The sequence below is a fragment of the Mizuhopecten yessoensis genome, unplaced genomic scaffold (assembly GCF_002113885.1).
Source record: "Mizuhopecten yessoensis strain PY_sf001 unplaced genomic scaffold, ASM211388v2 scaffold10839, whole genome shotgun sequence".
NCBI lineage: Eukaryota > Metazoa > Mollusca > Bivalvia > Pectinida > Pectinidae > Mizuhopecten > Mizuhopecten yessoensis.
In genome coordinates this window covers 627,898-646,446 of record NW_018408747.1, presented here as the reverse complement: position 1 = coordinate 646,446, position 18,549 = coordinate 627,898, and the positions used below count along the sequence as shown (strand labels likewise).

General features: G+C 36.5%; 1 protein-coding gene across 1 annotated transcript in view; it reads left to right on the top strand.

Annotated features, from left to right (window-relative positions):
• Positions 1-18,177, top strand: part of LOC110462872 (LIM/homeobox protein Lhx1-like) — a gene marked incomplete at its 5' end in the record, with an annotated part of 49,352 nt that extends 31,175 nt beyond the window's left edge. The window contains 3 exons of the mRNA XM_021517104.1: positions 5,680-5,857; positions 12,420-12,572; positions 16,951-18,177. Coding sequence (XP_021372779.1) covers positions 5,680-5,857; positions 12,420-12,572; positions 16,951-17,132 — 513 coding nt within the window. The remainder of the gene's footprint in view (positions 1-5,679; positions 5,858-12,419; positions 12,573-16,950) is intronic.
• Positions 18,178-18,549: the final 372 nt, after the last annotated feature.

The following is an 18,549-nucleotide window of genomic DNA, read 5'->3' as shown; positions in this document are numbered from 1 at the left end:
GGGGGTGTCGGTACAGGGCTTTGTCTATTGGCCACGGAACATTACACATATCTGTGGTGGAAATGACTTCAAATCGATTCCCCATCAAGAGATTAGTCGTCCATTTTCTGTTCCATAATCGAGATGGGGATTATCCCTTCGGAAAGTCTCGGTCCCAACTGTGGTCGCTCAGACAAAACCCCATTTGCTAGAACAGAAAATACAAACGATGGGTACCCTTTCGAGTGGAAATTCATGTCATAAAGGGGATTACAGATTTAAACCCCGCGTGTATTGACGAAATGCATCGTAGCGTCTCGTACCAGTTACTGCTCAGAGAAAAATAAAACACCCTACATCATCTTTATGTGTACTCCTAAACAGGTGCACAGCGATGTGAGCCTGGTCTGTATTTGTTTTACCTCTGCCGTTCTCGCTGGCTACTCGCTAACATTGCATAGCCTACCCGAGTCTAATATCTGAGTAGAGGAAGTGCCAACTCTCATCGGAATGCCATCGACAAAATCGATAAAATGCATGGATTCACCTCATTCTCTTTAAATCTCAAGACTAAACCTACTTAAAGCCAGAACCAAAGTAATCTATTCGAGCAGGAATAATTTTTAAATTCTACTTTACTTTAACAAATTTGCGTGTAAAGAAATTCCGGATCATTCTCACTCGGCTTCCGGATCAATTCTTAGACACTCAATATGAGTAAGAACAAAACGTATCCGCAGCGGCTATTGGAAATGTAATTCGCCTCAGTAGACACAGCTCGACTAAATCATATCGACATACGCCTTCCGTGTGCACGCTCGGCAATATACTCAATATTGATGAACTTTGTCGTTCATGCATGAACGTTTTCTGATGTTGAGATACACTATAACGGTATACGGCGTTGCCTGATGTTGGGTGGACGGTGCTTTTCCCCATGGTCCCCCATCCCCCCCCCNTGCTACGTAGATGTGACTTCATTGGTGGGGATAGAAAAAAAGAAGTCCTTCTATTTTAATAACAAAACCTGCTTCAGAAATTACCGTGTATTTTTAGAATGTCAAGACTAAGATTGATTCTTGATTGTTGATGAATGGGAGGGTCAGATAAATTATACATTATTTGGTGTATCGTTCAATGTTGTATACGGTTTTAGTTTTAAAAAATATATACAGATAATTAAACCTTCATCTTCCTTCTGATTAATTGACACTCATCGAGACATACTATTTTTGAAAGTAGAGCGAAACACCCATGCTGCTGTTGCACGTAGTAAAATACCACGCATTACTTAATTTACACCTCTGTGTATACAAAAATATATGTAAATATCTAAAATACCACACTTTAATTAATTGATTAATTAAACTCAGGATTTACCTGTGCATTTATTTCAAACACTGCCAATTGTCGTCACAGGAATGTGGCATTTATCCACAGTTTTTTTGTATTTGCCAATCGTCGACGCGAAAACAGTCTGACTTTTGAAAACGGAAAAAATGTAAATAACAAACCGTGACTCCAGACGCAGAAAGACATGCTATGCATTCCTTTTGGCGCATTTTTCTATTTGGGACGCTGTCATAACTAATAAGAATACAATCGAGAGATATAAATTGCCCCAGGAGTGTAGGGGGTAACTGGTGTATACCTGGATGTGTGTTCTGTCCACTGCTATGATTCATAGCTATTTATTGAATTCGAGTTTGTGTACTTTAACTTTGATTAATTGTTTGGAATTTTAAATTTTTGCCTTTTAGGAATGATTGTGTCGTCTATATTTAGTAAATGTCCCGAAGTCATCGACAGAAAAGGGCAAGCGCGTGGGACATTCTTTAAGTGTTTCTATTCTTTAATGGAGAACACAATTGTTGAAGGTGGTCGTTAATTCAAATTACATCGAATTCATTAAAACAGAGAACAGCTATTTAATATATTGTGTAAAGATCAAAGTTTTGAAAATTTCATAAATTAAGATGAAAAATAAAATCGCACGGTTCACTGACATCAAGTAATACAATTTCTATCCAAAGTCCCGAAGAAAGAGGAACTGTGCCAGTTACATATATAGAAAGTCCATTGGCAATACTTTCTTTACCTCTATTCACATTCGGTACTTCACAAGAACCACAAACAAAAATATCCTAATGTCTTTCAGCGAACTGTTATTTACCACAAACACCTGTGTATTCAAGGAACCGTGACCAGCTCCAAGACTCACCTGTCGGCGATTCTGGGTCTGGGCCTGTACGATAAATCCTTCTATAAACAAAACAATGATCAAAGTCGATTAAAGTATTTGTGTGATTTTATTGCTTCAATCGCTCTGTCTTAGTCCCAATGTCCACACCGATTGTATAATCCCCGGAATAACAGTCGAGGATGGCCGAGTGGATCGCTTACACTACATTCTAAGGCTGTCAATCCCGGGTATTCGTCACATCTGTGTGAAAGCCACAACAATGCTTTGTATAGGGAATGTCCACCCTCGGCTGTTTTCATGACTTGTATATACGAATTTTATTTCCTATTCTGTGACCACCTAGTCCACCTGCCCTGAAGCGAAAGTAAACTACCTATAACAATTACTTTGTGTTTTCTTTTCCAACTTAATCTCATTTGATCTCAGCAAGACTCCAAAACTGACAGTATCACCATTTACGGGTGAGAGACTTGGATAAAACCCAGTAGGTTACCCTGAATGGCTGAAACTGGACCACGATCATCGCCATTGTGCGTGTTATCGATGCCCGAGAGATAACGACTGTCACATTAGGTTCGAGTCGGACAAACTAAATCTGCCGAGTCCGTGGATAATGGTCAGCTAAGTAGACCCCCGTGGGGAGGAAATTGTCGACCCCGGATCTCTCAATGGGGGGTAATTGACCTCTTCGTAAGTGATGACCGTATCGCTTATACATTGTAAAACATCGTTATACTTTGTAAACACGTGTCTTGTTGGGTGTGAGCGCTCTCACTTTCTATTAATTTGTCAAATGTTGGAATGACACAACGACATGATGAGTTTAATTGACACCTGCCTGGAGCCCAAGGGACACACACCTCATCCTTACCCGAGTCTTCCGACTGACATTTCCAATCTCAGCGGCCATCTCATCAAACTTGACATCACATTTAGTCTCTAATTTATTAGATATAGTCACTGGTGTTATCATTTAAGTACTTAGTCTTAACAAAATACTGCGACGTGAGTTTTGATTAATACCTCCCCTTAACATAACGAAATACCGGTTCAATTTTCAATAAAAATAAACATACACGGATCTGGCTGCGGTGTTTGTAATCGAGTGACGGTGTCATTTAGTAAATGTCAGACAGTATTAAGACCGGAGACTGGTGTAGTTATGTAGCGATGGGTTCAATTCCGGACGTCCTACATACAAACACCTCTAAATGTCGGTGACGTCAGCCGCAATCAATGGTACAATGTAATTACGTTACATGTTTGAGCGGATAATTGGCCAATTAATTTTAATTTTACCGTCAAATATCAACAGTTGTGTATTTATATATAATCTTGTATTTCATAGGAAGCACACAGAAAACCTTTCTGTTTTTTATATATAACTACAGATATCGATTTTAATATTTAGTGAGGTGTTTTTTTTGCTTTAAATATCATAAGTCGGTAGACAAATTAGTTCAGACCATAATATCAGCTAGTGTCCCGTGGTAGACCAATATACACATATGATAGCTCGAATTTACAGACATTGGACTGTTGTACAGTCAAGTGTTGTTTTTCCGATTACATTAAATCAGAAAATGAACTTAGGGCTTTCAGATTGGTTGGTAACCATCTCTTCAGAACATACATCTGATTTATGAAACAAAAGTTTGTATTTTGCATAATAGGACTCTGTAAGTTGAACGAATGGATGATAGCAGACTTTGGTAGACAGGTTGGACGGTTTGTAGAAAGAATCCCGCTGGTTTGTTAGGTGGTTCTCGTAGAGCTTTGACTGATGGTAATGACCGACGTCGTTTTTATGAGCAACATTGTCTTGTGATGTTCGAGTTATAAATTGTTCTGTAGAGTTTCCAGGAGCGAGACCAGAACCGGTCCATAGTCTCCAAGTAATCAAAACAAACAGCAACGGCTATAAATGTCACCTGATGCAAACGTAACAAATACGCAGATACATATATGCAAAAGGCTTTGTTGATGGGCTTGTCGGGTAACTTTGACAACCTGGCAGACATCTTGTAGCGACGCCCCTGCTAATTTGGTTCTTGATAGCAATCTCTTGGAACTTTTTTTCTTTGTAAATTCCTGAGATGGACCAGAACGATCTACCTACGTTGAAGTTCTTTGCAGTCTCATCTACTCGGGCACGCGACGTTATCCTCTATCGTCAACATATGTACAAGAGCGTTAGGCTGTCGTGTCACCCGTACTACTTCACTTATACATCTGTCATAGTGTCGTCCTCATTTGCCTGTCATTACACATATGTACTTTTGGCACATACAATATGTAAAAATTATAATTAAGTTTTTTTCTGTAACTTTAAAGTACACCTGACGTTGAAACCAATTAAGAATGAATCCATCATCAGATTTATTAACATTGGTCACATCTACTTAGAACTGTAAAAACGATTTGCCCACAGCCATCCGCCTGCTTTGAGAGGACCTACCTCAGGTGTGTGTGTGCTGGTTTCAATAATGTGAGGCCATTACCGTCATAATGCCAATTTACCTACAGCTAACTTCAGGCTTATCAATTCGCGTTTGAGTTTTTTTCCAGGATTTGATCAAAGTGCATTGCATTAAATCTGAAATATGACTTGTAGGTTTTGAGGCGTTAATGAGGCTTGCAAGACAGGTGATTTACCAGCGTTAAGTCCCCTAGATATATTGGAAATTTAAACGGATATCTACTCTGGATTTGGTCTCCATCTTACCACCTTTTTTTTCTAAATAAAATGAAAAAATAATAAAATTAATGGAAATGCGTTGGTACTGTGCTGTTCGTGCAATCAATGTTATAAAAGTATAATTTCAATGTGATAACAGTCGTTCAGATTCAATTCTCTTTTATTTGTATAACTTTATAGCGATGAATACAAAATTACAGCAATGAAAACCCCCTCGTTTAATATGTGTTTTTTCTGTGATTCGGTTGACAATTTAACCTAGTTGTTGAATTATTTCTTTCATTAAGATGGCATAGTCAGTACAGTTAATATAACTATCCTACCACTTTTTATTGAAGTAGGGAAACAATGCAATTAATACTTATTGAAGTAGTGAACTATAACAATTTTTCTTGATGAAGTAGCTCATGCTTATTAAAGATAGGAATACTATCGTTTCTCGACGTATCGAAGTTATTTAACTTTCAATCAAGATTATCCAGTACTACCGGAAAATGTATTACGGTGCGAATGTCTAAGGAAAAGTTCGCGTCTTTATTACAACAATTCTGCAATTTCCAAACTGACGTAGTGATAAATTCTAACCGTCATAAATTTGAATTTCAGCATTCAAAGGAATAGATCTACGTAGAGCTATTGTCCCCGTTCGCCAAGCTTCTTGCATCATCCTACTGTAGAGAAAAAGAAAACCAAACCAAACAGACAACATGTTGTAGTTAAGATCCTTTTCAGATAGTGTCTTTGAATGTATTTCATTGTCACTGCGTTGCTGATGAATTCAATGTTTCGTATTTTCCAGGTATGGTTTCAGAACAGAAGGTCTAAAGAAAGAAGAATGAAACAATTAAGTGCTCTAGGTGCCCGACGACATTTTTTCCGGAACCCACGACGGATGCGCGCGCTGCGGACGGGAATGTCGCCTAGTGAATTGGACGAGTCAGAAATGATGGGAGGACCCGGATTCGGATATTTCTCAGGTAAGGGTTGATAGTGTTCTATTCGTTACCTTGAGTTTGTTTTCTTTTGTTTTGGCGTCAATTTGGTAATCACGTGAGTAAAAGGGAAATAACTCGGCAAACAAGTCCAGAAATAGGATTACAGATAATAAAATGTTAAAGAAAATCGTGAAGGTTACAATGTGCTGCTGATCGATTTAAATAAACCAATTTGAAATCTATTTTCTAAAGTATATGGCTTTCATAGCGAAAAGTGAAATTAAAAATTATCTAGCACATTTATTGACGTAAGAGGGGTGTTAAATTAACGCCACCTCGCGAAGAAACAAAAAAAGGTAGTTATCTCCCCTACTTGAAGTGACTAGCGTTATACATCCTTGCCTTTACCTATATCTATGTGTTGTCATTTTGAGGTACTCAGATCACACCGCGTAATCAGAGTTAAAACTCTCCAATCTGACATAGTGTTGAGCACTGTCAGATACCTATCCGTGTTGGTGTGATGTATGTTAGGTACTGGTGCTGAAGCTAGCACTCGTGGGATACCTGTAATAGCGCACCTGGCCCTGGGACTTTACCGTCATTACTGATGTAGGCGGTACATGTTTTATGTATGACTCGGGACCTACCATGTTACACGGCCTCACATTCCTTTCGTCAGCTCCGCGCATTAACATTTACAAAACGTAACGTTACAAAGTGGTTACTGGTATTCCAAGAAGAGGAAGCAGGAGAATAAAAAACGACTTTAATGCTAATCTCTCACGAGACAGAATGATTTAAAACAAAGGACAAATTCGCTCTTTAAATAACCACATCGATTATATAGATAGAGTTCTACTGGTATAAACGAAGGAAGTTATAAGATTTCTCTTTTTAAAATAGAAAATGATATACACTCGTATGATTTGCCAAAGGCGCTTGCTACACGGCTGAGTTCCTCACTGGCCACTAGGGGCCACCACCAGCGGGACATTCAGGGTTGCACGCCGGGAAGTAGAAGACAATGTCGAGTTTAAAAAAAAGATGAATAATTTGGGATTCCATCCAGTCTAGAAGAAACCATTTTGTGCCTGTTTTAACGATTTTATATCACGTATTCCGTATCTCATTGGGCCCAGGCAGGACCCAGCAGTAGCGAGGATTACGGGGGATTAGCTTGCCTATGAATTTTAATGTCACTAATCCCGCCCTGGCAGAGCGCGCGGGTCCCAGGGGTATGGCATCTATGGCGTCTGTATACGGGGATTTGGGCGTCTAATGTTGTATTCATCCCCTCTTCCCCCCAGACTGCGACCGTCGTTCTATTCATGTTGTCGGTGGTCGCCCCTGATTTCGTATTCATTCCCCACGCCCTTGGCCTCATTGTGACGTCGTTTTGTAATCCTAGCATGTTCTGTTCGTCGATAGTTCAGTGTTCACCGTTTGTTTAGGTTAAAGGTTTTCGCTTCATCTTGAAATCATGGCATGCTCTTGGTAGATTGTTCAGTGTTCGCCATTTTGTTTCTGGTGTAATCTAATTTGTGGTCATGTCGTGTTTTAGCATCCTTGTATGTTCGCCATTGTTGAATGGTAAAGTTAAAGCGTTCCTCAGACTAAGATGTTCCTAAACTATCATCATTAGCACGCTTTCTCTTATTATCTTAGAGGACATTGATTACTTACAATAGGGTAAACAGTACAGAACGTGTAGCGAGTCGTTACTTGTGCTAAAACATATTTTATACATCAATAAAACCATTGATGTTGAGATTTGTATCTAGTTTTTTTTTAAAAGGGCTTTATTAATATAATTATTATTTTAGGGATTTATTTTAAAGTAAACACGGAATTTTTAATATTTGTATCGATATTATCTGAACGTGGCCATATTGAATCCAAGGACTTTCATATTTTACTTTCAATGATAAAAAAAAACCAGTCAACATCCTAATATACTTTTAACGGTACTGTCAAATAAACAACATGACCTTTCCACATCTTAGTATATTTCTTAATGGTATTGTCAATTGATCACCAAATCCTGTCGATGTCATAATATATTTTTAACGGTATTGTCATATGACCAACAAATTCTTTCCACATTCTAGTGTACTTTTATATAGTATTATCACTTGATTAACAAATCTTGTCACCGATGCGCATACAGTGTTTGCATTGGCGTAATGTAAACATTTGATTTAATGATATTCAAAGGATGGTTGTACTCTGTATAACCAGATACGAACCGTAGACGTATTTAGATATACAATTATAAAATATACATGTTGTATATGATTATTCTAGCCCTAATACGTAGGCAAGTGAAAAGATGTATTTATATATGTATAGAATTTATGTTATCCTTGTAAAGTGTAGTTAGTGTATGTTATATAGAACACAAGTTAGAAAATGGTAGTACTCGGGCGTTATCAATAACATAACACAAACGTTTGTAGTCCTCGGGCGTTATCCATAACATAACACAAACGTTAGTTGTACTCGGGCGTTATCGATAACATAACACAAACGTTAGTAGTCCTCCGGCGTTTTTGTCCCATTAGGTGTTCCTGTAGTTTCTGAATAGGCCAACAGTCTTGTTACTGTTATATTAGTATTAAACTTTGCAAGTTATGTATTAATCTTCTTTTAAACATGTCTTATCGTTCACATTAAGCGCACTAAAATATGAACAAACAACTAGACACAAAAACTAACATGTTCCGGTACTTTTCTTAGAACTGTATTGTGATTCGATCAAACGTTTTCCCGCGGACTCGGAATTCTGTCTGTCACCAAGATGCTCCGCCATTGTCGAGTGTAATGGCCAGGACCAGACTTGAAACAAAAACCTTAGGAACCACGCAGCGTTAGAAACTCTCGTTTATGACACAACATGGTGCGGAGATCGTGAATTTTTTATGACCTCCTGATTGGATAAGCATCACTTTGAAAGCATAACGCGACATAATCGCTTTGAACAAAACACACTGACAAAGAAATGCACGCACATGCATGTTCCCAGAGCACCCATCAATAAGCCGACAGCCATGCACCCGGATTAGACCTTTGTGGATTTGTTTTAAAGTTCCATGCTCCAATGGACCGTTAAACATAAACAATCGTCACTGCACGAGACAGGTGGTTTTATGGTGTACTAAAATATGTCTATAGTAAATCGTTTTACTGGAGTGACTATGAATAACTAGCAGAAGTGTTTATTATTGTCAGGTATTTTATTGATCTTCGAATTCGTCAGTATCAAAACAAGACCCTAGTACGTGACTTGTTTCGATAGTCCAAATGATTTTTGTTCGTGAATATTTTATTATCGCGATTGTTTTTCTCACATCTATTAACTATGAATTTCGGTTCGTGAAAGGAACAATTGATGCTATCATTTTATTGTTTAATTGTGGTTGGTTAAATGATTAACTACAGTTATTTATCCATTGTTTCGTTGTGTCGGATTTTTTTTATGCGAGATAAACATATAATCTCGCGAAACTCTGTTTTAAGTGGACATTTTCGCGGTGCGAGAATGTTCGCGTTTTTAGCATCGAGTAAATAAGCGCGAAAATATCCACACACGAATATTAATGAAAAGATTTTCGAGAAATAGAATATAAAGATTAAAGAACTATTGCCAACGCGAAAATGTACACATCGCGATCAGATTAAAGGTGGCAACGCGCAAATTTCCACACAGCGATCTGTTTAATGGGCACAACGCGCAAATTTCCACTTTTACAGTATAGGCGGTTCCCAGTATCTCGGCATAGCTACAATTAAATTTAATCAGTGATTGGTACAAACAGATATGGTAACAAGATATGAAATACAATTTAATACATGAGGTTGTTTAACTCATTCAACCCTGAAACTTCATAATGAACTATTCCAACCTTTGAATTGGAAGAGTTCAAATATGTCTTCAGTGGTGAAAGAGGTAAACACATTATTGGCAAAGTACTTATTATGATGTAAGATTTGGACAATTTCAAAATCACTTCGAGTTCGCTTTATATCTGAGAATACTGACTGTTCGTGTTTTCAGACGACTTCTGATAGTGACAAATCGGTGTTACAACATATATGTAATAGCTTTAAACTAAATTTTCACCTACCGTTAAAAGGAAAAGAGATTTGCAATTTGAGAGATGTTTATGCTATTTAGGTCGAGGGTTTCCGATTATAAGCATTGCTGTAAATATAACAGTATACCGACATAGCAATGATGATTCTTGGGTATTGACAAGCATAATTTCACATTTCAAATGTATGTTATCTAATATTGAAAATTTGAAACAAATGTCAACAAGGAATGTTCATACTAGATAGCCAAAACATGGATTTACGGATTTAAATAAAAGCAAAATGATAAGTGTTCAACAGTACAACAAATAAGTTGGCAGTAAAGAACATCAAATTAACTCGCAACTAATTGGTGATTGTATAAGGTGTTGGCAATTTAAAGGTTGCTGTGAGTGTTGATAGTAAATTAAGACACGTTTTAAAATTAAATATCTGTGTAGGTCAATAAGTGAGTACCCCACGTCCTACACTGTACCGGGGATGTATTTACCGCAAATATTCACAGGAACACTTCATTCGATGTTTTTAAAACTTGTATAAATTCACCTTTGACCCTGACACAGTGTATTATTTTTCACACGTGTGATTATTTCTACCACCTGTGGACACGTAATCCGAGATCGAACCTTTCATTTTTTTAAACTCTTAAAATTTATCTTCATTCGCTGTTGGAAACCCTACACCTCTAAACAATCGATTCGTATGTAGTCGGAGGCACAAATGGCTCATTTGACGGTGTATCAAAGAATGCCAAACTTTCGTCTCCGGATCCTTCCTGCTCGGATCCGCTCCGGTTTGTATACGCGCCTTGTATACGGTCAGACATTGATAGATGACATGTGTGCGCCTTACCCATGAGTAGAACCCGACTCCACTCCTCACCGCCAACAAGGGGTGCTGACAGACCCGAACAGTTTGTCAATTTTATTACAGTCTACCCTCGACCGTACAAGCCGAGTCAAGGGGCAGTACGCTGTCTATAGGTATAAAGTTATATCCCAGACGGCATATCCCGCACAAAGACGACCAGAGTAAAATACATTATGTGTGGTAGGCCTCGTCACTGCTAGAAACCTGACCACAGATTTAAAGATAAAGACAAAATAGAAAACCAAACGCAAACGGAATAATATTGATTTTCTTTTTTTTCTTTCTTTTTTTCCTATTCGGATTGTTTTCTGTACAGAAAACTCAGAATGGCTTTTCTGTTTAGAAAATGACATATGACGCAGAGCACAGAACACAGAGAGAATGTTTTTTGACAAAACCATTTGCACAATTTTAATACAATATAAAAGTTTGCTATAGCGTTCTGTTGATATAGACAACACACTGCAGTTTATTTACAATGGAGTAATCCTCACATTTCCAAAAAGATAACGCTTTACTCTTAGCATCGGTAGCCTACAGACGTTAGCAACACATAACAGTTAACCTCCAACATTAGCAACAGGCTAATCATTCATACATTTCTAACAAAATGCGCTATTCTAACATCACTTATAATTATGATTTCTATCTTCCCATATTAGCTAAATAAATAAATAAATGTTTTCTGTAACACACTCCTTACAATTTATTTTTTGTACATACAAAATAGCCGGACAATGATTGGTAGGAGAGAGAAGATGGCGTATAGATACACGTACGACAGTCTTTGTTATGAACATCTATATTTGATGAAATGGACATCGTTTACCGTACTTTCTATATACAGGCTAGTGCACGTCCATATCAATCGTCAGGACCAGCCATGCATCAATTATAGCCCGTATTCATTCGTCGTAGCCTCATCTGATATAGGTTGTTTGTAGTCATGCATGTTTAGCTGCCCCACCGAACCCTCAGCAGCCGTCATAATACGCATATATAGACACGACTCGTCACCAGTTTGACAACCACGATAAGATAGGGCGGGGCTGATGAGAGATTACCCTACCGGAAGTTATCGCTCCGCCATCACAAACTAGTCGATCCTTTGAATATCACTCCGCGATGATGGAAACTCGTGATAGCCTAACCACTATCGCCAAAATCTAACACTTCAGTAATCATGTATTCAGGCAAAACAAAAATGGCAAGTAATTGTTATGGCAATATTATAAAAAAAAATGTGATGACAGAGATTGATGGTTATAAAAGCGAAAACTACATATTGATGATTTGAATTTGTATATATTCGCCAAGAGATATGATGAAATTTCATCCAAACAGCACCGTTACCTTAGACATGTTTTGTATTGATTTGGTAAACATTTGAATAAATTATCAAAATAATGGAAATGTTATTAATATTATGATAAATAAACATGAATGTAAGAAAATGGCTGTCTTTTTTTCAATTAAAAATAAATAAAAAATCAATTAAATATTGGCCGACGGTTTTCACAACAAATATTTTCAAGATTTTGAATTTAATTTCATCTTATTTGTTTATATGTTTAAACACTAATATAAGTTTTTCAAAATGAATTCGGTTTTTTTCATATGTCGAACTTTATCTTTTCAGATAATGGACAGGAATTTTACGCTGGCTATCAAGGGTATGGCGACTTTTTTCCCGGACAAGGCGAGCCAGGAGGCCCTGGAAACCTTAGCTTCCTACCACCGTCATCACGGGGCACCCCGCCTCTAAACCTCGACCAGCCTTTACATCATAACGGTACGTACCATTTAAATTTATTTCTCGCACCTTTAATTTAGAATTAAAAGGTAGGTATGGGCTAATGAGGTCAGGGGTTAAACAAATGAGAATACCAAAGTGTCAACGAAACCGTAATTTGAACTCACAATCGATATTCCTATGGCACATTATGAACAAAGGAAAGACTCACACGGAGAGCCTTAACAACTCGAGAAGACCAGGTAATCCGGAAGGGTTAGCGTTTTCTGCTTCATCGAAAACATCCGTCATGTAAATCTAAGTCAAATGCAAGTAATGTCACGTCCTCCTAGCGATGACCGGGGAGCACCGACCTTCACATCACACAGGAAAACATATTTTCAAAATAATGCTTTGATAAAAAAAAAGACTTTTATACTGACAACGAGAGGATGTTTCTGAGATGCTGACAAGTACAATTCTATATATGATTAGGTTACGTATTGATTGTTAAAAAATAGAACAATTGTCAACATTGAAATTTTAAACCAACAAATAACGCATGTACCGAATTAAATAAAAGCTTGACGATTAGTATTATATTGCATCGGATGTAAACAAAACCACAAATTAATTAACAGGAAAGTGGATCAGAATAGAATAAAAAAACACCTAAACAGTCTAATACAGAGAGAAATGGTTAAACATGTAGGATCAAGTACTTGGTATATTGGTTTGTATGTAAAATTGAAAGTACCTATACCAAGTATGGTAGTGTTTCTCGTGCGTAATATCTGACGTTTCAATTTGTCATTGTAGCGTTTGTTTTATTAATGAAATCAGCAAAAAACATGGCCGAGAAACAAATCTGTCTCCGAAACGTACCAGTTACCAAATTATACCATTTCCAAAACGAACAACAACATTAAAAAACAATTTGTTAGGAACCTCATGTTTTTGTTTATACGCGTATCAATAATTAAAGCCTGTAATGGGTGTGATGAACTTTTACAATATTAACGCGTGGGTAGGATAGTCAGGTTTCTAACAAACGAACAATTCCACGAAGCCTCATTGCACATCATCTGATAACACCGGCAGACCGACGTGCATGTCTAAGGCTTCATTATTGTCAGTATTAAACGCCTAAGGGCATTTTCATTAAACATACCGAAACATTTCATTTGCTCCAGGTTTATGTTTAACAGTTCATATTGAAATGTAAATCAGTAAGATATAAATGTTGAAACCGCATTACACATTACCTTATCATATCAGTATGATAACCATAATATCAGTCTCACTTCATTGAGCTATGAACCGCTGCTCCACTATAGCTACTCATTCAATATACTATATTATTTTATTTTTGTTTACGTTATTCCTGCCCAGCAATCCTATTGTACCAGTGTTTAAATCATTCATCACAGAAACAGTGTTTACTAATAAAATAACCATATTTTGTCACGATTTGTTAGACAGAACACAATACTAACTGTTCTGGGAATAGGCCGCTTTTCATTCCGTGTGAAGCATCTTCACATTGACCAGCTGGATGCTGGGTGGTGTTTTACTGTTATGGTCGTCACTAGATATGCCTCATAGGCCATGACGAATGCAGGTGTTGTGATAACAATGTCTGTAAACAACAGGTTAATCATGACTGGTTGATTAACTATGACCATTTTCACCAATAAAACATATGTTTTCCCATACTTGATATCACTCCGTTCATAAAGTATTTCTCCTAGCGGAAACTAGTGGATGTGCCACGCAAAGTTGTGGTCATGAATGTTAAATATAAATCGAATAACTATTGAAAACAATGTTAATGAATTGTGTTCGAGCTTTATTCGTAATGACTTTATCATTAAATAGTGCTCATACAATGAATAAACAAATCCTTGATATTGTACTGAATAAGTACCAAACAAAATGTTTAATACGATTTCATACAGGAAAAAAACCCACACTAAATGTTATATTTTGTGTGTAAATAACATGCGTTTCTTTCCGAACTAATCTCTAATACAAAAGGTACCAGATATTGGATTATATATCTATTTAAGCATTTCTTAATGAATAATCTTTAAATGTCGTTGCTTACATCTAAACAGTACGCGTCAAGATAAACGCACAAATACTGAATAAATATCATAAAAAAGTATAAAGGGGAAAAAAGAAAAAATGGAAGAAAAAAAAACAACAAACAAACAAACAAAAACAACTTCTTTTATGTGAAAATTACAAAATTAATCATATGTTTCGAATAACTAAAACAAAAAGTTTATAAATCGACAAATATTAGATGTCTCATGCTAGTGCTTGGAAATGTGATCTATGAGAAACAAATAGTCACTTAAAGACCCTAATGAAGCAAGAAATAGCATGCACATTGACGAATACATTGGAATTACATTCTTTAATTTTTATTTGTGCGCGCATTGCCAACGATCTGTTTATTTAAGCTAAATAAGGAAATTGGATTTTGGCGCTCGCGTTTGGCTGTCGTCTGCTCGGAATGGTAGAGGGGGTTGGTCTGTGGTGAAAGATAAGGCAGAAGCGTATTGATCGCAAAACAATATTTTCTCCCGAGGTTTGTTCTATTTCCTTTTACAACTATCACGAGATCTTGGAGAATCTCATCAAACCAACCATTTATGGAGAACTGAAGCACGAGCTCGTCTTTAAAATTGGAAAGGGGGCCAAGGAGGGGATTCACGAGAGTAGCAGCATGCTTGTTGAGTTGGGGACGGAGTATATTTGAAAGAACGGATTGTAGCAAGTTAAAAAAAAAGTAAAATAGAAATGTTTTTCTTGAGTCAGTGATGAAAGTATATGGCTGTCCGCCTCCTTATAGACAACATGATTATGACTGAGTCCGTGTCTGTGATCTGTTAAATGAAAACTACTGATACGCCAGGTCGTGTTTTCTTTGTTTATATTAATACATCAAAGTAAATATATAATACACTGACAAACAAGAAATATCGAGAGTAAAGCCGTAATCTGAGTTTTTCTCATCTGCATATATCACTGAATGTATGAACAGCTGAAAAAAAATTGTTATCTTTTATGATAATATTGAATAATCAAACCTTTTTAAATACATGGAAATAAAACTAATTCGCATGATATGTAAGTTTTGGACAAAAGAACATAATTATAACATGAATTCACCAGAAGACAAAATATATGTTTTGCATAATTATCACAGATAAATACGCGATTCTATGTATGAAAAAATATCAATGCTTTATTTCATTTAACCTCATCACATTTTGACAAATATTTTATAAATAGATACGACAAAATACTTTTGAATCAATTGTGTGTTAAAACGATATATTTGATTAAAAAATCTGATCGATGATAACATATTTAATTTTTGGCCTGAAATAATAAAAGCGATATATTTCGTTGTGCATGCTGTGGGATGGCCTGTGTAGAATGGTGTGACACCTCAGTGTGTCGTTCGGCCTGGCCCGTAGGTCGATACGACAGTGTATGAAGTAGCAATTACCGTAAGCAGATGTAACAACAGTTCACTGGTACTCGGCCTGCGACACGTGGGCCATTGTACCCGATTATTTATGCACGTAAAATGGCGAGGACGAAGATAAATGAAGTGTATAGGTATCGGACACATTACAGTAGCTCGTGAACAGTGAAGGGTACCATGTTATTGTATCGCATGAGATGTTACACTTTCCTATTGTCCACTGATGTGCAAAACATTAACGTGACACGGATCGATAAAGGCCACTATTGTGCTACTATATATCGGATAGGTAGGACTCCATACGAGCAGACATCCTCCTTGAGATGTAACCCTCCATTGGTACACACTTTCTCGCAAACCTGTAACACATTATATATATATTAGCAATCACATATAGGAATACCCTGTATCTTAGATAGTTTATTATACAAAATACGTACATGATTATATGATATAACTGGTTGTCTACGCAGATGCATATATCAAAATTACATGAACTGGACATTAAATATTCACGCTTTGTACAGATAACGAACAACTACTTGATTTTCTAACACATGCCAAATTAGCTCTCTTCACTTTTTATTTGTACATATGTTTCTGTCTTTTAAGTTTAGCACATATTCGAAATCTCTATTGAAACATGCATATATATATATACTGTTCGCTACTATATTGTACAATAACAAAGTAGGAAATAACCGTTCTAGTGTCCTATCTATGATATCTCAATATTTTTTATATATTTTTATATCTTTTTATATTTCAAATTTTATATCAGTTTTACCTGGCTACCACATCTTTCATGCACACTGTTTGAATGTGTCTGTCTGCTTTTAAATCCTGACTGACATTCATTGTATTTTTAATATTCAGGCTACTATTTTAACATTAAGTCCGTTTATACTTATCTGTTATATACTTTTATCTTTTCAGGAAATATGGTTCCGGATAGTCAGTTCATGCCAAATGATATGATGCCATCTTCAGGGTCCCCCGACTCCCTGGTACTCCACAGTCACGAGAGCCCCTTCGGACCCGGGGGTCCATCAAGGTCCCTAGCTAACTCCTTTACCTCACTGTCTCATCCTCCACAGGAAATGACGGAAGCCTGGTGATGACGTCACATCCGTTTTGATATATATGTGAACATTTTTTTTACCTTTAACCAACGTCATTCCAAGATTGACAATATGTGTGTAAAGTGATTGTTATAAACATATTATTTATAAAGTGCACAAGCTGTGTGACAGATATTGTTAAACAGTTTACATTGTGAGTGGCAAATATTTAGTATTTTCTTATGACAGACAGAACTACTGAAGTATTCTAAAATATTTTCCCGTCGGTCGGAGGATCCTTTCTACGTGTCTGATACACGTTTAGCCACAGGAAGGGCAGCTAATTTCCATACGGAGCTCTTCAATAGTTATCTGCATATCAAGGCAAGCCTGTTTATTGGTACGTGGCCACAATTGTAGAAAACACACTGAATGATCGCATAGACCGTTCATCACGAGTGGTTGGACTCCATAGCGAGGCAATCTCCATTATGTCTCGCTTCCGAATAATTAAAATTTGAGACATCAATACGAGTTTTGAGAATCGGATTCTTCATAATAATTTATTAAGTTCGTTAAAGAAACCACAGTGTTTGAACTGTCAACATTACCACAGGAGTAGGTGTCTTTTGTTACACTCCAACATATGACAATGTGATGATGTCAAAGGACACCTTTCTATTATGACGTCATGTTTTAATACACATAACTATGAAATGTGAATATTTACACTTCGGGAAACAGATAAATGATTTCCTGGTGGAAATGCTATTTATTTATCGTTGAGTTGAGATATCGTAGAATATAATGTGTCGTGATATGTTGTCCGTCAGTTCGCACTGTTGTGTGTTTTGTATATATACAATACTCCCGAATACCGGGTTTTAAGTCCCATTCACAAAACTAGTGCAATGTCCGTTTTGATTCTCTTCAATCCTCTGTTTCACATTTAAGTGTTTCACATTTTTTTTTTTTATCTTTTCACATTTCAGTAAGATTGTGTTTGAAAAAGAAAACGAAGTCGTTATAGAATTCCCCATTCCATCATATCATAGCACAATGCAGGTTACCTGCTGAGTCTACCTTACAATTAAACAACATCGCACAAGTCATTATTTTTACCAGTAATTGTTATTTCTACCAGAAGTAATACGTTATTAAATGCCATGATTTGTTGATTAAAATACAGCCACAAGTGCAAAAAATGCCATTAAAACTTGAATTAATGTTAACGTTCTATTTATTTTCATAACCAATACAAAATAAATCTTACTTTAAATGATTTTATATTTTTAAACAATGAAATTTCATACTTAATTTTATAGTAATCTTCATTGTCAAAAAATGTAAAATTTACAGGAAAAAATCACTGAAAATGGAATATGATATTAAAGTGGTCAATTTGGAGTTTTAAATTGATTTCAACAACATGAATAATGTATTACTACCCTAAAACACCTACCACACACACAAT